Source organism: Nymphaea colorata, chromosome 7 (assembly GCF_008831285.2).
Source record: "Nymphaea colorata isolate Beijing-Zhang1983 chromosome 7, ASM883128v2, whole genome shotgun sequence".
NCBI lineage: Eukaryota > Viridiplantae > Streptophyta > Magnoliopsida > Nymphaeales > Nymphaeaceae > Nymphaea > Nymphaea colorata.
The window spans coordinates 6,927,490-6,940,441 of NC_045144.1; the positions used below are offsets into that span (position 1 = coordinate 6,927,490).

At 36.4% G+C, this 12,952-nt stretch overlaps 2 protein-coding genes across 3 annotated transcripts; one reads left to right on the top strand and one right to left on the bottom strand.

Moving 5' to 3' along the window:
* Window positions 1–946: 946 nt before the first annotated feature.
* Window positions 947–4,357, bottom strand: LOC116257708 (COBRA-like protein 4). Of its 2 annotated transcripts, none has more exons than XM_031634664.2 (6): window positions 4,163–4,357; window positions 3,989–4,068; window positions 2,299–2,755; window positions 2,041–2,086; window positions 1,464–1,741; window positions 947–1,335 (listed from the first exon to the last, which is right to left on the bottom strand). In XM_031634664.2, exons 1-6 carry the CDS (start codon window positions 4,284–4,286, stop codon window positions 1,043–1,045), a joined length of 1,278 nt encoding a protein of 425 aa, XP_031490524.1. In that variant the 5' UTR covers window positions 4,287–4,357; the 3' UTR covers window positions 947–1,042. The 2 variants fall into 2 exon arrangements, with proteins under 2 accessions (XP_031490524.1, XP_031490523.1); XM_031634663.2 differs by having other exon boundaries at window positions 1,939–2,086.
* A 5,298-nt stretch (window positions 4,358–9,655) lies between these two features.
* LOC116258012 (uncharacterized) lies at window positions 9,656–11,192 on the top strand. The gene is made up of 3 exons (XM_031635067.1): window positions 9,656–9,782; window positions 10,411–10,499; window positions 10,757–11,192. Exons 1-3 carry the CDS (start codon window positions 9,762–9,764, stop codon window positions 10,911–10,913), a joined length of 267 nt encoding a protein of 88 aa, XP_031490927.1. The 5' UTR covers window positions 9,656–9,761; the 3' UTR covers window positions 10,914–11,192.
* The last annotated feature ends 1,760 nt before the right edge of the window (window positions 11,193–12,952 follow it).

The following is a 12,952-nucleotide window of genomic DNA, read 5'->3' on the forward strand; positions in this document are numbered from 1 at the left end:
CATTTTTAAGTTACCAGAAAATATGAAAAGGTTTAAATGTGAAAAAGCTATGCTTTAAGAAGCATGTTTTGTATAAGTCATCAGAATGCTTTCTCTGGACTCCTGCCTTACAGCATTGAACTTTTACACGGGTTTGAGATATTTCATTCTTAAACCAATAGTGTTGACAGAAAAACTTAGCTAGTGAGAGAACATGTAACGTGATGCATCTGTCATGGCCAGACATCCATCCCAGAAAACCAAGAAGAATGTGGGATCTTTGATAAATCCTAAAATGTTTGTGTCACTGCCCAGAAAGATTCCACCGGTATAGCAGTGTCCACCTCACGAAAGCACCAAATGGACCAGGCAGCAAGAGTTTGAAACCCATGGGGTAGATGTACTGCAGCTAATGAGCAAGGGTTTTGCTAACTACAGGCCAGTCAATTTGCAGTCATCAGCCTTCCCTTTTCCAGTCCTTAAAGCCGAAGCATGAAGTGATTCATTAATCGTATGGGCCTAGAGAATATCAGGTTTTAGTAGTTCTCTTACATGAACATGATATTTCAGGACTTTCCTGTAAGTCTCATGAATTCTAGTTGAAGCACTTTTGGGATGCATTAAATCAGACCAATCAAAGGTTCTATCTTGGAATTTATTTCTTGATAGGTAAAATTAAATTGTTTGCTGCAAAGAGCTGCCACTATAACCACTTTATCTTTTTTGGCTGAACAGGTAGAAGAATCTCATCATAGAAATTCTTGAATTACATTGTAAAATCAAGATGATAGCATGGAATTCGACCCCACTTTCTTTCTAATGGGAAAATTGATGAATTGGAAGAAAAATATTCTAAAACATGGCCAAAATCTTTCTTCTACATTCATCAAAACTAAGGCTCACGATGATAGCACGGAATTCGATCCCACTTTCTTTCTAATGGGAAAATTGATGAATTGGAAGAAAATTATTCTAAAAAGTGGCCAAAATCTTTCTTTCTACATTCATCAAAACTAAGGCTCACGATCATGATTCTTATACACTTATCCCTCTGATGTTTCTGTTACACAAAATTTAATAAACAAATCAAGACTGTAATCGGTGCCAAAAAGGTGAGCACCTTTCGTGTGACTTTTACAGGGGCAATATTGGGCAGGTAAGGATAAGCATCTAGTGGTGGCAGCATGCACTCGTCACCATTAAAGTAGACCTTCCTCGGAAATGCCCATCCCTGTTTAAAGGTGAATGTCTGAGCATCTTTCTCTAATAGTAGTTCAGACTGTATGTTCCCTTGTGGTCCAGCTTCCATAAGCAAGTCATTGTAGTATTTGATCCCGTAGAACATTGCAGTATCATCTGCATGTGCAATTTCAACATGGTCATGTGCTCTTCTTTTAAATTTTGTGTCTGTGCTTTCTCATGATAGCATGTGTGTGTGCCCATGTTCTTTCTAGTGCTATTATTGGCCAGGCAGATGAACTTACTTATTGATCCATAGGGCAGTAGAGGTTTGTAACTGAAACTAAACACCTGCGTGACATTGTTTAGGTTGGGATGCTGAACCACAAGGGTCCAATCTGTGTAGTTCATCCTATAATTGAAGTTAGTAATTGCAATCTTCACACGCCAGTACTTTTGGTAGTTGAGTTTTACGTGCCAGTGAACTCGAACTGGGCACATGTGCCGCGTACATTGCAACAGTGGTGTATTATCCTTCCTTGGAGTATTGATCCCAGGCTTGGTGAGAAGAGGTGAATCACCACTGCAAAAGCATTTGAGATTGCTTTTATCAGTTTCTTCATATAAACAATTCTCAGTATGCAAAAGTGAGTGCATGAATTCTCATTGCAGTGCATCTTGTACTACGTGCAGCAAACATGTGCTTGCAGATGCAGATGCTTTTTATGGTCTCTAATGTCAAACTCTTAAGAATGAAGAGGAGATCTTTGATCAACTTACTTAACACAGGTGCTGTTATTCTTGCAGCCACATGCGCAGTTAGGACAAGGAGTAATTGTGTCATTGTAAAAGGTGGAGAATGAGACACAGCAAGTTGGATACCTTTGTGCTAGCATCTGTGAGTATGTGCAAGTTATATTCCATGTCACTGCAGTAAAACAGTTCAAACCATTAGTTCAGGGAGCGGAGATTGTGTGATACCAGACAACTTTAAAATTGAACTCATGATCAGGATGACTATGGGCAGGCATCAGTTCAAGTTCACTGACTATCTCTTAGCTATTTAGTTCATTTAATCTTAAGGTTACTGAACATGCTTTTAACACCCAAAAGCTACTGCTAACTCTACACGAAACTTACTCAAGGCTTGTGTTTTGCGGCGACCATCAGGTGACAAGAATATGGAAGGCTTCACGTTCTTTGCAGGTCCACATGAGTAACCTGGTCCAGGAGCTGACAGTGTGAAGTTCTTCGGAAGCCGCACGGTCTTGTTTGATGTTCCAGCTTGTCCAACACTCACTTGAAATGCAGAAACAGCATTTGGAGGGTCTTGGCCCCAAGACGCCAGGACCCCGCCTTTGCAGCAGTTTGCAATCTGCTGGTTGTATGGAACACCAGGAAGAAAGTCGACCACAGTTGGATCCTTTCTGCAGCAATGTGGAATGTTCCCTTTGAAACGAGAGCAGTCACCCTGATCTGTTGTCTGGGCACCCACCATTGACCATATCACTTCCTTCTTTGGCCACACCCAACCAAGGGTCCATCCTGGGCTCATGATATGCCTGTACATTTGAAAATTTTGCATCTTCACTACTGCCTGGAAAACAGCAAAATTATAAACCAACGTTTCAAGCATTTATCAAGTTTAAACTTTAAACTATTAATTCAATGAATGTATTTGTGCTTTTGTATGCTTTAGCATGCTCGTTTCTGGTTGAGTTCAAATTTTGTATTGGTTTTACAAGTAGGTGAGGTTTGATGTTCAAATGAACAATAAGGTTTTTGCTCACGCGCATGCTTGTGTGTGTGTGTGTGTTGCAGTGCACGTGAAATACCTTCTTTTTCAATTAGAAACCACAAGCAGATTGCATTTATTAAGTAAAAGCTTGATATATGTATTCAAACATATTCTCTTGAATGAAAAAGCATTTTTTCGGATGCAAAAGGTGATCTGCTTTAATGAAAATGCTGTACCACGAGCTACTGATTGTTTATATTAAATCATATATATATATATATATATATATATATATATATATATATACACACACACACACACACACACAAACTTCAGAATCAATACAAGATTCATGATTTTTTTTTAAAGCATAAATCATTTGAAAATGAACGTTTAACATCCCTTGGATTAAAAATCTTAGGAATCAATACGAAAGACATGTTTCTTTGATGTATAAAACTGGTCGTGTAAGAGTTTTAAAGTGGGTGGTTAACGTTTTTTAGCTTATAAAATGTTGGATCTAGATGAGAAAAATATGACTTCAGATTGATGCTCATGGTTTTGGACATATACGAGGATTATATCCGTGAAAGTACTTTTCCGAAAAATCGCTCAAATATATTTAGCCACATTTGCTATTGTAAAAATATTATAAGAGTTTTCTTATTTTTAATCTAAATCATATATGCATATATATTTCATTTTATTTCAAAAAATAATTGTTTCTGTGCAACAGCGAGGAGAATTTTGATCATTTTATGGGGGGGCATTTTTTCATATGCTGCTTTTGTCCTTATTGGGGGAAATGAGTTTTCCATTCTGCCATGAAGGGCAGTTTGGTCATTTCTGCTTATGAACTGCAGGGAATATTTTGCAATGTTGTGAGTAACGCAGGGATCATTATGTAGAAAAAAAAAAAACCCACACCAAAAAAAAGAAAACATTTTCATAATAACATTTTTAAATAATTCTTTTCAACGTTATTATATTACCTCAAAATTGTGAATCTGCTAATTGTAATTAGCCAAAGCCTCAGATTAAGGTTCCATGGGAATAATGAAATGAAGATTAAAAGATGATTATGTTACATACCACATAACCATCAGGAGTCCATGACATCACATCCCATGTAATGGTTATGTTCCCATTTGGGTCCAGTGGATCATAAGCATCTGCAACCCATTAAGTGATGATTTAGAGAACAAATATACAATCATATTTACATAAAATTTCTGAACTAAGTTAATCAACCAATGTGACATTTACCTGTTCTAATAGCAAATACCAGAATTGACAACCAAAAAGTAATGGCAATGGTGAAGCAGCAACTGTGATGGAGCCCAAGAACACCATCTTCAACATCAAAGAGCTTCCTTTCCTCTGCTACCATCTTGCAGAAACCTGAGTTCCTGGCTTCCCCAAGAAGTGTGAAGATCAAAGAAGCAAATTGGTGTTCCAAAATTGAGGTGTGGAACTTGGGATATTAAACGAGAGGAATGGAATTATGAATGCTCTTCATACCCTCAAAGACATGACAGTTCACCTGTTGTTTGGTACTTCAAAGAAGCTTCAAGTAAGGAACTCCTTTTTTCTTTTTCAAAAAGAAATTTATCTTCAAGGGATTTTTTTTTTTCAAAATGCTCCCCAAGTTTTAGTGAAAATAAATAAACGTGCCCAAAAGCAACTCATGCTTTTGCATCATTCATGGAAAACACCTTTCAGTCATTTTTTAGCTAGTGATGTTCTAACCTTCTTCCATTGGATTGAATGTGGGTTCTCATATTTCTTTTTCTCCCTTCATTCCTTCTATTTTTTTTTTTTTAAGTTCATTCAAGCAGTTCTTTTTTCTAGCATCTTCTTTGCATATCAAACATTGTAACCAGAATTTTGTTCCTGTCTTAGTCATTGTATTGAACAAAAAGAATCTCAGATCTCCCACACAAATAACCAACTCGGTGGTGGACGAGCTTTAAACTTTATTTTTTCTGTTAACCACGAAAAAACTGGGTTCATTTTCCAACAATATTCGGACTTCAGGTGGGTTTTTGATTATAGGAAAACTTGGTTGATTGTTCTTTTGCGATAGATTGAAGCAACCGTGTTTGTTGGGAAAAGGATGTGGGGGGAATTGAGATGTCATTTCCGTTGTGTAGTTGTCTACCTTCCTTTTGAATACCGAAACTATATTCAGATTTGAGTCTTTCCTGTCTCTAGCAGTTGTTAGGGTTTTTGGTGGCTGGTATGTAAGGGTGGGCACCTGGCCGTGTAGTGGTGAAGCCAAAAAAAATTTAAGGAGGGGGTTGAATTAAATTTTTAAATTTTGACTAGGGCCCAAATATCATTTTTCGAATTTTTTATATAAAATAAGCGAAATTTTCTCAAATTTACATGTTAATTTTTTTTAAAAAAATTGAAATGGGGCCAGGGTCCATGCGGATCTTACCTTGGCTTTGCCCCTAGGGCATTGTACCTAAGCATGGGCAGCGGGTCGGCCTGATCTAATAACGAGTGGAGCTCGAGCCGGTCCGACATCCAAAAACCGGGCCCGGGCAACCCGAGCCTGAGCTCGGCCCAATTAAATTTAAAACTATATTTTTAGTATAAAATAATATATGAATATAATTAATTATAATAAAATATAATAAATATATATACATAAATTAATAAAAAATAAAAAATAAATTATCAGAGCCAGAATCAAGCTTATCAAGCCCACCCGGACCAGCCCGATAACGAGTCGGGCCAATCTGAGTCCTTTTTCCCCAAGCCCGAGCCCTAGTCAAGCCAAGTACCGAGTACTTGACAGTGGCCGGACTCGGTGCACAGCCTTATGCATACTCGATCCATGATGGGCACTGGTTATTTTGACCCTGAGCTGTGTCTCTGGTCAGAGTGGAGCATTAGATGCCTGACTTGGTCCGACCCAATATATAAATTTAGACTCATCTATTGTATTATTTTGTTTTGTTTTCTTTCTCAAACAAGTAAAAAAAATCAACTTTTTGAGACCCCGTTTGAGGATGGAAAACCTGAAGATTTTAATAAACTTGCAATTGGTTTAACTTTTAGTTCTCCATCTTTGAAATTTTATTAATACTATAGATACGTACTGAAGAGCATAATTATGAAATAATTTTAATTTTAATTCTTGAACCTGTTAGACATAAGGCTGGCCCAGCCCAGCCCGGCCCGGCCCGGCCTGACCCAATAAAATTATAAAAATCGAAGCCCGGTATTGGAAACGGGCCAGCCCGAAGCCCGAGATGCAATATAGTTTCATTTTGTGTATTTTTTATTGACTGTATGTGTGTGCATTAGAGCATTTTAATTGGTTCTACGTATCATTTTTAATTGAATCATCAAATAATTAATTTTGTTGAGAGTCAATATCTTTATTTTTTTTTAAAAAAAAGCTATAAGATTGAGTTTGATAAAAGGGTGTGTTTTAAGAGGATCTTATAACATAAATTCATGCTAAAGGATTGGAAATAGTCTGATCTTAAATCTATGGATGTAAGATCACAGGATTTCAAAACCATCACAGATTTCAAATCGGCGATGAAACAAACACTGTTTAAATGATAACCATACACAGTGTTTGCTCAAGCATGCCTATATATATAAACATTTAGTTTTTTTTTTCCTTTGCAGGACAGGCCTTCGATAGGTCCTGGTAGGTGTCATTGACACTAGTGGGAGAGAACAAGAGCGAGTTTTCTATGCTTCTTCATCTATGTAACGAGCGTATGGTGTTGTGGATTATATTATTAGTATGTATGTTTACTTTCATGCCCAAACATTGAATATATATTTGCACGAGATAATAAATAGATATAAAATATTAAATAAATAAATGTAAGATAATGTCTATGAGATAGCAAAAGATTTATGAAATAATGAACAAATGTACGAGATAACATAAATATAAGTATGAGATAATGATTATGAGATAACAAAAGATTCATGAAATAATGAGATAACCGATGGATGTATGCTAAACATAAGTATGAGAGAATTTTTATTAGATAATGAGAAAATAGGCTTTTGGGATGTATGAGATAACATTAAACATAAGTATGAGATAATGACAACGCTTTAAGTAGAACAAAAAAACTAAAACGGTTTTAAACTTTTTAGAGGGGTATAGATTATAACAATATGTATATACGGACTGACAAATTTTAACTTTCTCGAATCCCTAAATTTTCTTTCTGTAGTTTTTTTTTTTGTTTTTATAAAAAGTTACTTTTTATACTAAAATTGATATGGAGCCAGCTGCCCAATGTTACCAATGGTTAAATATTCAAAATCCATTATTTAAAGTCTTTAGGCAACACAGTTAAATATTTAAAAATTGTCATTAAAAGTCTTTAGCCACAGAATATGAGTGTATTTTACGATGTAACAACAATTTGTGATGTGTTTGGTGATGGTTTCATTATTTTTTCAGCAACAAATTTCAAATATTTAACCATTTGACAACATTTGGTAGCAGGGTGTGCATATATATATATATATATATATGCAAAATCAAGTATATTTTATGGGAACTACGGTACTTCCACAAAAAAGACAAGATCGCTCCACCGTCGACGTCAAGGTTGCGTTCAGCCCCTATCAGTTTGTAACTTCGCCCTCACGTTACACAAGCCGCATCCATCATTCGCCATTTTAGAAAATCGGTAACGCATTTTAAACATTGTCCAACGCAAATAATCTGCCCGATTTAATGCATGGTCGGCCTGATTTTTCTTTTATAAGGATACTTTATGTGCATCCTAAATTAAATGCCTGAACAACTTGTAGGATGATCATGTAGCGAAATCGATCGGCCGGGTCCACCTTTTACATCGTGATTATATATATATATATATTGTGATGTTGATTGATAGGAAGACTAATTAAACCAAATAAGTGAATGACTCTCTCTCTCTGCTCTGCTAGAGCCCAACAAGGGCAATGCTGGACCCAAAGTTGCACCTTCTTTGAAAATATCACATAGAGAAATGAAACTGTCTCTATCAGGGGCCAATTTTTTTTTCTTTTACAATAGTTTTTTCATCTTTTGGACCGTGGGCTAGACCGCAAGCCCTAAGCACTCAGCAAACCTTACCTTTGGGACGAAACCTTACAAAGGGATTTCTGAGCATGTTGTACCAATATACTTTGCCCTGGCACCACTGCACTGCATGCCCTAACAAAATTGCTTTTTGCTTTTAATTGGATCTCAATAATATAAAAGTCGCTGGATAAGCATCCCATACTACTCGATTCAAGCATAGCTTTAATTTGGTAACTGCATGGGTATCATGGGGCTAAATAATTATGAACTTAGACTTTCTAAAAATGATAAACTCCATTTTCGCAAACTACTGGTATGAAATTCTGCAATTTGTCATGAAATTGATTGGCAGGTTGTGATTCACCTATTTTTCTCTATGCAATCACATCCATACACACACATATATATGTATATACACACATCTACTTATGTATGTTTATAAAAGGAAAACTTTTAAGGGTGCATTTGATAGCCTTGGATATGAAAACGGAAGACTTAAAATCATAATCTCTCTCATTGAACCTTAAATCCAATATTTTCTCAATGTAAAAAAAGTAAAATAAGCATGAAATGGGATCTGACATAAGATCTTTAGTTTGATGAACCATAAATTTTTCAGCAAAATCATGTCATGTCATATCCACATGAGATCCCTAGATTTCAGATGTGAATTAGCTAAACGCTCCTTAAAAGTTCAATGAAAGGGCTTCGGACCTCAAATTGTTGATTTTGAGGTCATTGACGATCTCGAGTCATACTGAATCTCAGATCTGAGATGAACAAAAATTAGCTGAACAATGAGTCGAACTACTCTTATACTGAATCTCTTTTATATATATATATATATATAGATATACTGAGCTTGGACCTAAATTAGAGCTTGGGCTAACCCGGTCCCGACTTCGAATCGGGCCTAGCTGGGCTGACCCAACCTGCCCATCCTGATGCCCACCCTACATGTAAAAGAGTCTGTTTCGCTAAAAAAGAAGGGAGCGTTTGCCGCCGGAATACTCGAAGTTCAGGAACTCTTTTCCCTGTTCTTTGCGATCCACCAACAGTTTGGCCTAAAAAATGTTTCTGGACCGAATCTTATTACAGAAACATTATTCCATGCCACTAAACATGCTTTAAAAAAAAATTACAAGTAGCCGCCTAATGTCTAAATCAATAACAAATCACTGCATAGCTTACAAGGACCAGCAAAAAAAACACCAGAGGAGAAACTGTACTTCCTTTTATAGATGCCTCTTTGAGAATTTCTATTAAAAGTTGAGTGTCTATTTGTTTTGATAATTTGCTATTATTGCGTAAAAGTGATGATTTCTCTTCGTAAAATAGTTTTTTAGAAAGATCCCGTTTACACAATTCAACTCCAGAGCGCTCCACTTGCAGGCAATATTTTTATTGCTGAAGGAGAACACTCGAAGTCATAGACTTCATCGAACGCTGCATCATCTGGGAAACTGATCAAACATATGATTTTCATTACCACGTTATACATGATGTGCCTACCTCATATATATATATATATATATATATATATATATATATATATATATAGCGAGAGAGAGAGAGAGAGAGAGAGAGAGAGAGGACTTGAAAACCATGGGAGGAGCTCGTAGTTTTTCTTGAGTTGACTGTTTAGCCCACGGAATTGCTGGCCGTGAAGAAAGAGCGTATGTTCAGCATGAATGGTGGGGATATAGAAGAAGAATGCGTTTCTTATAAATATGTAGACATGCATGCCTCAATCAACGAGTTATACTATCAAAGGAATAGAGGAGCAGCAGTTTCATATCCACAATGCGTTGGCTCAAACCAGAGGCATGCAGTCTTTCTCTCTCTCTCATGGCATGCACCATACACACACACACATATGAAAGTGAGTTGCTTACACCACGTTGGCACCCACAACAGATATATGCGGAAGGAAAGTTGGGATATTTTGATTTTTTTTTTAAACTGGACTTTTAATTTTTTACTGTATTTTTTTTGTCGTTGTAGGGAGTGTTTTCCTTTATAATATCTAAGACATTCTAGTCATTATATCGTTCAATTACACAGAGTTGTACATTATAACTAGCTTCACACACATGAAACATGTTATGTGTATAAAAAATTGTGCATCAGGATGTGTAATGATCAAATTATCCTGTTTAAAGTTAAAAAAAAAAAAGTTTTTTAGAGGACAAAAATAGGTTATTAAAAAAAGTTTAAAGTTTAAATGTATATTTCTTTATAAAATTTTTTGAAAATACCCCAACCTACTTTCTTTTTCCTTCCACATATTTGTGCATGCACGGGGGGTGTGCACACAACTCAATCTCTCACACACACATCTCTTTCTTTATGAGTGAAAGCATGCATGCCTGCACCTCCTCAGCACTGTCCCCCAGCGTTCATATGAAGAAGATGAGGGTTTAATTTTCTCTGCTGGCTTGTGTGGATGCAGGTGTACCCACTGCTAGGTGCCATGACCTTCGTCACCAGCATGTGTTTGTTTCAACTCACTCGTAACGTCTTCATGAACCCTGATGTCAGGTTCTCTTTCTCTCTCTCTCTCTCTCTCTTCACTTCTGTTCGGGTCTGTGATTAATGAAAAACTGGTCAATCCTCATTCATATGATATCATTCAATGAAAAATTGAGGATGGCAAACTATAAAAAAGAAGAAAAATACGAGAATTTCAAAGGGATTCGCAGGTGGGTAGTATAGATAAAAGATCTTCTTCCTTTCTCTCGCATAAAAAGCAGCTTTTCCTACGCTGTGACTGATGACCATGACCATACTTTTCGCAGAATCAACAAGGATCACAGGAAGACGTCAGTTCTTGAGAACTATGAAGAAGGAGAGAAATATGCCGAGCACAGACTCCGTCAATTCCTTCGGACACGGCCGCCGGAGATCATGCCTACCATCAATCGTTTCTTCAGTGGAACCGCCAAAGAGAATTAATCCGACATATGTGAGACGTATATAGTATGGGTTACACTAGCCGCCTGCGTGTTTTATATCTTTCATGTACGTGTTGACTTGAATGATCGTCGGATTCAAATAAGCTTTGCGAAGTTTAGAGCCATCAGTCTTGAGTGCCTGCGAGGAAACTGCAGTAAAATTATTGCTTAGAAAAAGATTGAGTTTCACATTTGAGTAGACCTATGTATATCATTCAAGTTGTTGCATATGTCACCGTTTGCAATGTTATCGACCTCTCAGCCGTAGATCACTTAAGCTATGCCCTTCAAGATCAACTGTTTCATATAATTAAAAAGATTCTTTTCTCAACCTGTAGAACAGAAAATTTTTGAAATCAAAACTTCTTTGTTAAGAACAAATCAAGAAAGGAATTATTAATCAGGAGTGCGGGTCTAATTTAATTTGAATTAAGATGGAAACGTTTAGTTTTCTCCCTTAGGTCAACGGTTAACTAGATGGTTCCAGAATTATGTATTACAAGTTTATAAATCGTGAAATATCACAAACTTTACTAAATATTCACAAATATTGATATTACATATTCAGTTTTAGTTGATGAAAACAATCAAAATATGAAGTCCACCGCCACCCGTATGCTTGTATAAATAAATACTCAGGGGAGACACATAGTGATTGGTGTGTGCAAACATATATATATATATATATATATATATATATATATATATATATATATATATATATAAGCGCCCCACCAAATATGAGTATTTTTAAATGAATGTCTCTTTGACCTGCCACTAATACCTAGGTGACGCTAAATATATATGAAAAAGTACCGTCGGACATGCATTTGATTATTTAAACGCAAGCCTCTTGAATTGCGTCTATATGCGCCAATTTTAATTTTATGCACGATTCAAATTAAGGTCAAAACACATCTGCCATCGATAATTAAAAGGGCACAAAAAAATTTTCATTGGAAGACCTTTTTTCTTACAATTTGGAAAGAAAAAGGAAATTTTTCTAACAATGAGGGAAAAAAGGAGGGGGTAGGGATGAACACGAGCTGAGTCAAGCCCGAGTTTAGTTAGTTCGAGCTTGGCTCGACTAATGAATCCTCGAGCTCGAGAATAGCTCAATGGAACCATCTCGAGCTCGACTCGGCAGTTACGTGTTGAGCACGAGCTCGACTCGATTAAGGCTTGACAAACTCGTTTGAATAAAATTGATATTCATGATTACGTGTTGAGCTCGAGATCGACTCGATTAAGACTCAACAAACTCGTTTGAAATAGAATTGACATTCATCGTTACGTGTTGAGCTCGAGATCAACTCGATTAAGGCTTGACAAACTCGTTTGAATAGAATTAATATTCACCGTTACGTATTGAGCTTGAGCTCGACTCGATTAAGGTTCGACAAACTCGTAAACACGTTTGAATATATCAGCTTGATTAAGGTTTGACAAACTCGATTAAGGCTCGAGATCGACTCGGCAGTTACGTGTTGAACTCGAACTCAAGTCGATTATTTGAACGAGTCGACTCTGAACTCAAGCTCGACTCGTTAAGCAAATGACTTGGCTCGAACTCGTTCACGAGTAGAGCTTTAACGAGTTGACTCGTTGTTCACTCCTAGCAAAGGGGTCGTAAAGAACAATCACTTTATGAAAAAGCTCCTCATTCCAAGTTGTGCCATGCATGCACTTGCGGTTTGTCAACTCAATAACTTCAACCATTAAAGATCTATTTCCAACACAAATGGATCCAATTTCTTGCATAACGGATCCCAATACATGTGAAAAAAATGAATCATCACATATGCCTTTCATGAACATGAATCTACATATTCAAAACAAAATAGCCAATCCAAAACATGGTATTAAATATTCTTTTTTTTTTCACATCCATTGCATATGCATAAATATTTAAATCTAAATGGAGATCCAATAGATTACAAGCAAAATATAGATATAATGGATCAGATCCTTGATATCACGTCCAGTACAATCAGATGAGGATTAAACATGTATGCTATGAGATTTGAAATACGATTCAAA

Coding starts and splice junctions, on each gene's coding strand:
- LOC116257708 (XM_031634663.2), bottom strand. CDS start 4,286: ATGGTAGCAGAGGAAAGGAAGCTCTTTGATGTTGAAGATGGTGTTCTT. Junction 4,069..4,162: donor GGTATTTGCTATTAGAACAG/GTAAATGTCACA, acceptor AATGGGTTGCAG/ATGCTTATGATCCACTGGAC. Junction 1,336..1,463: donor ACTGCCCTATGGATCAATAA/GTAAGTTCATCT, acceptor TTGCACATGCAG/ATGATACTGCAATGTTCTAC.
- LOC116258012 (XM_031635067.1), top strand. CDS start 9,762: ATGCGTTGGCTCAAACCAGAG. Junction 9,783..10,410: donor TGCGTTGGCTCAAACCAGAG/GCATGCAGTCTT, acceptor GTGTGGATGCAG/GTGTACCCACTGCTAGGTGC. Junction 10,500..10,756: donor TTCATGAACCCTGATGTCAG/GTTCTCTTTCTC, acceptor TACTTTTCGCAG/AATCAACAAGGATCACAGGA.